Source organism: Aptenodytes forsteri, unplaced genomic scaffold (genome assembly GCF_000699145.1).
Source record: "Aptenodytes forsteri isolate BGI_AS27 unplaced genomic scaffold, ASM69914v1 C13986757, whole genome shotgun sequence".
In the NCBI taxonomy this organism is placed as follows: domain Eukaryota; kingdom Metazoa; phylum Chordata; class Aves; order Sphenisciformes; family Spheniscidae; genus Aptenodytes; species Aptenodytes forsteri.
In genome coordinates, this window is record NW_008804542.1 from 1 (window position 1) to 7,649 (window position 7,649).

General features: G+C 43.5%; 2 protein-coding genes across 2 annotated transcripts; both read left to right on the plus strand.

Annotated features, from left to right (window-relative positions):
* Positions 1–233: 233 nt before the first annotated feature.
* Positions 234–4,468, plus strand: LOC109279785 (cytosolic phospholipase A2 gamma-like; the record flags this gene model as incomplete). Its single annotated transcript, XM_019474650.1, has 5 exons — positions 234–376; positions 2,186–2,384; positions 2,655–2,772; positions 4,233–4,373; positions 4,440–4,468. Coding segments are annotated over 5 exons (630 nt in total), but the record flags the coding sequence as incomplete, so codon positions are not given.
* Positions 4,469–5,563: 1,095 nt separating this feature from the next.
* LOC109279786 (cytosolic phospholipase A2 gamma-like) lies at positions 5,564–7,381 on the plus strand. The gene is made up of 4 exons (XM_019474651.1): positions 5,564–5,661; positions 6,259–6,265; positions 6,651–6,798; positions 7,122–7,381. The coding sequence occupies exons 1-4, from the start codon at positions 5,589–5,591 to the stop codon at positions 7,125–7,127; spliced, it is 234 nt and encodes a 77-aa protein (XP_019330196.1). The 5' UTR covers positions 5,564–5,588; the 3' UTR covers positions 7,128–7,381.
* The last annotated feature ends 268 nt before the right edge of the window (positions 7,382–7,649 follow it).

The window sequence follows — 7,649 nt, forward strand, 5'->3', positions numbered from 1 at the left end:
CAGCCACAACAAATTTCGGTACCAGGAAGACAAGTGATAGCACAATACAAAAGAGAACCCATTCTGTGACTGTGATGTAAAAGAAAAAGAGAAATAGGGGAAAAGAGGCATATTGTGGAATGTGTCCTAAAGCGAGGAAGCAGGTCAAGTGAGAATTGCAATAGCCTTTATCCCTGTCTGTTTGTTAAGCCTTTGCTCTAAAAGAAATATGTTTTCTGTCTTCCACTCCGCAGAATAATGTGCCTAATATTGTTGTTCTGGGATCAGGCGGAGGCCTGCGTGCCATGATAGCCTTGCTAGGAACCTTGGTGGAGCTGAAGAATCAGAATTTCTTGGATGCTGTCATGTATCTGTGTGGCGTGTCAGGATCCACTTGGTAGGTGCCTGTTGTCTGGTGTGATTGCAAATGTTTTTCCTGCTCCATAGATTCAATGGCAATCCGACACTTTCATCACTGTTCAGAACTCCCTGTTGGGCTCACAACGGATGAACCCAGCGGTAGGTGAGACACTTGCCTGTGCAATGGTGGGAGGCACAGGGAATATTTGTGACATTAACTACAGTTCAGCAAGACTGACCTTTCACCCCCAGAGAGGAAGAAATTAGCGCCTCTCAATGGTGATTCAAATAAAGAGCTCACTTGGCCATTTGGTCTTACCTCCTGGAGCAGGCAATTCCCCCTGTTTACAGGCCGTGGGGAGCAGAAAAGGGGTAAGCAGCCAGGAAAGCGTTGAAAACTTCTAGGTAGCATACTACCCAGAACACCAAGGCTTGTTTAAATAGAGGCTGTGGTATATTTAAGAGGTGCCCATGCCACTAAGCTACATCTCTCAAGTGTATGGGAGCGAGCCAGGTGCCTAAATGTAAATACCTCGTGCCATTTCAGGTACTTACTTTGCCGGCCCCCTAGCAGTTTGGAAGACCACCGGGTCTCCTGCACGTACTGCATCAAATCTGCCAAATCTGTGGTGATGTCACTCATCCTTGTGGCAGGTTAAATGCATTATATATGTATGGTTATGGTCTTGAATGTTGATACTTCATCTACTTTTTTAGGCTTACCTTATGTGCAAAGAAAAGAAATGACGTTCAGGAACATGAGCCATTTCACCTTAGGGCCCACGTGCAGCGTGTCAATGACATGCCAGGATTGGTCGTTACACTGAAGTGACTGTGAAGGGAGTCTAGCTTACAGGTCACATACGGACACCTGCCCTGTAAGGATAGAACTCTGTCTAAATTTAGACGTCTCAGTACATGTATCTGTATGTGACGTACACACCTCTCCTTCCATTTTACTGAAGGGGATAGGTTTATGTTCTCTAAAGACAGACTTCCAGTGACAGTTCAGATGCCCTAGGAGGAAATCCCGTCTGGTTTTCAGCAGCTGGTTCAAGAGGACACAGGTCTTTCACAGATCTTGTGTTATTGTCTGCCACATGAGGGTGGAAGTCTTGGACATTTCAGTCCACCTCAACTGTCACTGTCTATGGTTAGGTACCATGTCTGCAGTAATCCAGAACATCTCCTTCCTTGCACAGAGTCAAGACACATGCTGCTCTAGATGAAGAAGGTAATGCTGTACACCTTAATTTATACCTGAATTAAGCTGTGGAGTTGGTCTTGGAATAGACTGAGCCTTTACATCTCTGCAGGTAGATAGCATGAGCTGAGAACTGTAAGTTTAGTAGGAGATGATGTCACTCAGTAAGTGTACCAGATTTATTGGTCCTAATAACAGACAAAAAAAGGTCACAAGCCTCTAGAGCAAAATGATGACACAATGTGAAACATTCTATGTGTTTAAGTTTGTTCTGAGCTCTTTGATAGATTATTTGTGTCTTGGCAGATTTCGCATCTTTCCCACTAATGCTAGCTGCAAAACCTGTATTCCTGCAGCAATTTACCCTTAATATATGGCACGTACGCAGCTGAAATCCAGCTTCAGCTCATCTAACTAATTAAATGATGTTATCAGTATGCAGCTGGGATGTAAGTGGTCAAGGAATAATGACACCTTTCTATGATGTAAAGTGCCTTGCTTCTGTAGAAGCCTGGGACTTCTTCCTCCTCCCATACATTTTTAAAGACACTCCTGTATCTGCATGCAGATTCAAACAGAAAAAGCAAAGTCCCATTCACTTTCCCCTATGCTAGAGATAGGACTTGCCTTTCTCTTTAAAAGGTGCACGTCCCTCTTGTATGGAGATGGGAAATGGTCAGAAAATCTGATGTCCTTGGAAAAGGAACTGTGCAAAAACCTCAGTAATTTCTCCTGGAATACTATGAAAGCAGTAGAATCCCTACAGGAGTCATCAAAAGATGAACTTTACTCACTCACTGACTTCTGGGCCTCCTGTCTTGTACACAAAATACTGCAGCAGGTAAGAAGCTCACTGCAAACACCTTGGGAGTGTTTTGAAGATCTCAGAGTAACTGCAACTACATTTGACCTCGGTGGGTGTTTTTTTGAGGAGCTGTATAAATTGAAACAATATTTTAGAGCATGACATCTTATCTCTAGATATGGAAAGGTAGAAGCCGTTAATCCAACTCCTTGGTTAATCCAGTCTCCTAAGTGGGGCTGTCCTCAGTGTTGTAGCAGAGGGGAGGGGCATTTTATGTTCCTTCAGAAGTCCATACTTATCTTCTAGTTTGATGAGAATGAGCTGGCTGACCACAAGGAGGCCTCAGAGACTGGAATAAACCCTTACCCGATTTATGCAGCAGTGGATAAGGAAAAACTGAGTGAGGAAGGTGGAAACTTTCCAGGTAAAATATGGGCTCCTATGTGTTAAATACCATGCATCAGGTTCCTTGGCAGGCATTAACTGTGCTGACATCCAATTGCAGTTTGTCAGCCTATGTCTTTGTTTATAGACAATGGAGAAAAACAGGCACTTCCAGGGGCCAAATCACATTTGGTAAAAGTGCCTTTCATGATAGGATAAGGTGAGGCATCCCTAGAATAGAATGGGCTAAACAGATTAAATATAATGTCAATAAAATAGATCGTCAAAATGTAGAAGCCTGAATACAGGCATTTAGTGCCATCATAGATCTCCCTGGCCTCCATCTGAGTGTTCAGCAGGGTGCAGATCTCTTGTAAATGCTCTATCACATCTGTCAGCCCTATGTGGAGTTCCAAAATAATCCAGTGCTTCTGAAACTGAACTAGGCAACTATATCCTTTTTCAGTAGTTAGGGAGATGGCCTTCACATGGAGAAGTTTACTTTCAAACAATTACTTTTACCCTGTCCCATTAAACTGACTTTTCCCTCACTACAGTTTAAAACTCTGACTGTCCCTCCTATCCCTACTTGCACAGAGGACAGATCGTCTCCTTCCACTTACCGAAGGTAGGCTTTGATTTAAGGTGATGGGACTTGATTTATAAAGCACAAGCTGGCCTGGAATTGTGATAATCCTGGAAGGTCTGAGTGAGAACTGGAAACTTCATTCTGGAAAGGAAGTGTGATCAAGGAAGGGATTATGAAATGAAGAGTAGGTGGCTTTGCAGTTTGGGCAGGTGGGTGCGGGATAATAGTCACAACCAACAAAAAGTTTCACCATTGCTATCAAATTTTATTTTCCATACCTGTTAAAATAATTGATCCCTCTCTGGAGCAAATAGACTTGATTCAGTTGTCCACACAGAGGCCTGTGGTTCCATTTGAGATGCCTTACCATACTCTGCCTACTTCCCCTACTTTTCTAAAAGAGTATGAGTGTTATTTCAGTCCTGTGTCATAACTGTTGGCCCCATGCAGATGACTCCGTTCACCATAGGTCCCTAGGTACCACGGGTTCCTAGTTACATATCTGTGGGTACTTGAATCAAGCCCAATCTCTTCTCTTCATCGACCCTAAAGAGTGCTACGGCAGGCAGACTCTGTCACCTATGCATAAGCATTGAGAGGCCCTTGAGATGTCTAACACATCTGAGAGATCTGCACAGAGCTGTACAATGTGACACATGATCTGTGGGAAACCAAGACCTTTCTGGTGTGGCAGCTGGAGGCCAAGACAGGAAGGATACCAACAGCATATTGAAGAGCAGGTGGTAGGACGCTTACGACTAAGTTTGTTCCCCATATGCCAATTCACCTTTGTCAGCTAATATCAGAGGATTTTAGAAAGGAGGAGAAAGACAACCAAAATGCTACTTTGGGACAGTGAGGTCAGCTATGCTTCCCAATACTGAGTGACAAAGCTGTTTGATTTTTCTCAGGGACCTGGTTTGAATTCACTCCACATGAGGCTGGATATGCTGCCTTGGGTGCTTTTGTGAGTACCAAACACTTTGGAAGTGAATTTGAGAAGGGTAAGCTGAAGAAAAAGAAGAAGAAGAAACACATTTGTTACATGCAAGGTAAATCTTCCTAATTCCGCTTTGTAGAAGAAAATACAGGTTTAGCTGTTCTGTATCTTTCTGTAGGTAACAAGAATGCATCTATTATTCCATGAATGCATGCATAGTAGTATATGAATTCTGGAGAGCAGTTTGTCTCACTTTAAATGTTCAAACTGGAACATCTGAATGCCTGTCTACACTCCACTGTCTACATTGACCAATTTTCTGTGGTTGTTTTGGGAAGTTAGGGACCTACACTGTAGACTACTGAAGTTAATAAAATAGTTCCAGCCTGGATGTCTAAATATTCTATAATCCCAGCATGTTCACTTTACAGGGAGAAACACTTCCCAAATTCGATACATCCTACTGTGAGGACTGGTAGCTCTTATTTTGCTGATTTGTTTCACTCTGTTTCAGTTCAGGTCCAAAGTTTAGATCCAGGGCTCTGCTCGTTCCATCAGCCCCAGGGTATGGGCAGGTTTTGGCCAGTTCCTTCTGGAGTGAACTGACTGGTACTCTGAGACTAAATCTGGACATTGCAGACAAGTCTTTTTTCTCTCCAATGCCTGTTCCAAGGAGTGTGTTCACAGATGAGGCCTGGATTGTCTCTGTCTGCACAGTACAGTCCTCCAAACTCTTTCACTGGGCTGGTCTTCTCACATTCTCTCACATGATCTCTTGGTGCTCTCATGGCTTTCAGCTAACGTCCCCCACCTCGTACAGGTCATTCGACCAAGCTGTAGCATGGCTCTCATTTTATTCAGGGCCCTTTCAGCTGGAAAGAAGGTGAAGAGAAATAACAATCCCTCTGAATCACAAGAATGCTGTAAGAGGCCCAGGAAAGATCAGGCCTCACTCTTGGACAGCGCTGGTGTAATCAGTCCACTCCAGAGCCTGTGAGCCTCAAGCTTGGGAATATGCCAGCTGGTCTAGGGCCCAAGTTCTGTATAGTTTGTGCCCTGAGCGGCTTACTCAAATCTGTTTCAGCTGTACTAAGATTCCATTGCTTAATGTTAATTGTTTGAACCAGTGGAAAGCATGGTTCCTCTTCTTCTGAAGCGCTCGGGCCTTGGCCCGCAGGCTGGCTGTACACTCTCTGCACATATTTCTTCTACCACCACCCATCTCCCCCAGATTTTGTCGCACCAGTCGAAAAGTGACATTCTCTAGATTCAGCTATGTTCTGAATTGTATTGTCTCTTCCCAGGCTCAGTGTGGGATGTTGGTAGGATGGTGCTTAAAACAATCCAATGTGCCTTGACCTGGAAATGGGGAACGACTAATAACTTCCTTTACAACTGCCGTCAGAAAATCCAATGAAATTATGATTTGTTTATATTCAGAAAATACAGAGTGGTTATGGTATCCGACTAGATCTAGGGGGCAGAATGCATGGGGTTTAGCAGAGCTTTTATGCTGTGTTTGTGTGATGTTAAACCAAGAAAACTGTCTTTGCCATTTACCTTCTTAAAACAGCGAGTCAGATAGCTTTCCTTCCCAGGATCCACCCTTTGTTAACAGCATTCCCTTATGGGCAGCGAATAAACTAGTCATAAACAGAATTATTTCACACTACTGGAATCCAGGTCTGCAACATCATTGCAGATATATAAGCTCAATTCTGTCACATAAACACAAGCATCTAATGTCACACAAACTGCCCTTGTGTACAAGGGACAACAGCATTAAGTTGGAAGACACAAAATAAAACCTATAGGACCCCTGTGCCCTTTTGGAAGAGAACCTGGAGGACACAAGAAGTAACCGAAGGAGTTGGAACTGGACAGCTAAGTTTATGAAATTGAGTTGTGCTCCTGTTGCATGAGCAGTAACATTGGTCTCTAGATTCCATTGCCTCCCCTAGCTGGATGTTCACTGATGATAATGGAAGCTTTGGCACCTAGCGTGTAAGTAGAAACCTGCATTTAGACAACTGCAGGTAGGTGTCATGATCTCTAGCTGGCTCATGCGTTCATTTTTCTGCTCAAAGATCTTCTTATCTTAAAACTGTGGGTGCATAATTCTAGGGGTGTGACCTCGTGGCTTTCCAAAAGCGCATCAGGAATTCTGGTCTGCAACTGACCACGGTCAGAGAGAGGTAGGTCAGAGGGATTTGGATTCCTCTTGTCAGAATACGGTTGGACGTCTGGTTGGGCAGGAGAGGCAGGTCTCAATACATTGTTGGGGTGCATCATCAGTGAAGACCAATGGATTCTTTTGGGGCTGGTCACGTGTCTACATATATGTATTCGTATATGTCTTTATGAAATCTCATTGCCTTTTTTCATTGGATCAGCCCTCTTACCTGGTCAAAAACAAAATCATCTCTTTGATTGACGCTGGCCTGGCAATAAATTCTGCCTATCCTCTGGTCCTTCGAGCACAGCGGAAAACAGATCTGATCATTTCCTTTGATTTCAGCTCTGGAGATCCTTTTGAGGTACATGTGTGGGTATGGCTTTGGAGAACCTCCTTTGGGGTCATTGGGCTGGGGACTGCAGACATGCGTTACAATCATTGTCAAAGCAATTTTTGAAGAAATGTCTGAACAGATTCTGACAGGTTGGTACGCTGATCATCACGTTGTTTGGGCTTCTTTTCTAGGCAGTTGGCAGAAACAGATACTTGTAGAACGTGAGCCATTTTGTCTGTCTTGTTCACAGGTATCGTATGATAACCTACCAAGGTTATCAAGCTGTCAGGCTATCAAGGGTGCATCAGGGGGAAAGCTCACAAATTTCTTAGCCTCCCTTTTTTCCTTAGGGCTGACCAGAATTTTTCTGTGGGTGAGTGATATTACTCCTTCCTTAAGGGCAGTTGATGACATTCATCAAAGAGAACCTCATCCTGGTGAGCAGAATGAGGAAATGACAGTCTCACCAGCGAAAAGCCTGCAGCAGCTGCGGAGGCTGGGAATTCCCAGAGGCAAGAAAGGAGCAGAAATGCAGCCAGTCTCAAAGATGACAGAAAGCAGGGGTATTTCCTAGAGACTCAGGTGCTGAATGGAACTTTTTGAAAGAATGGAAACAACAGGAAGTTGTTAAACTTTCAGGTAACAAAAATTAAGGAAAGGATGCACTCTAAAAAAAAACCAGAAAAAATCCCTCTACAGTGAGCATATCAGAGATTGTTTACAATTATTTTTATTTTTCTTATTCCGTGTTTCTAGCTCTGAAGTCTTCTATTTTGTCAGGGGAGTTAGGTGGGGGAAGGACACTATACAAAACTATCACCATTCCTTGCTATAGTTTGTGTTCCTTTCAAACCTAGTGTTTGATTTGGAATTTCTTT

What these genes read in the sequence shown, in the direction of transcription:
- LOC109279786 (XM_019474651.1), top strand. Translation starts at nt 5,589, where the DNA reads ATGGTGCTTAAAACAATCCAATGTGCCTTGACCTGGAAATGGGGAACG.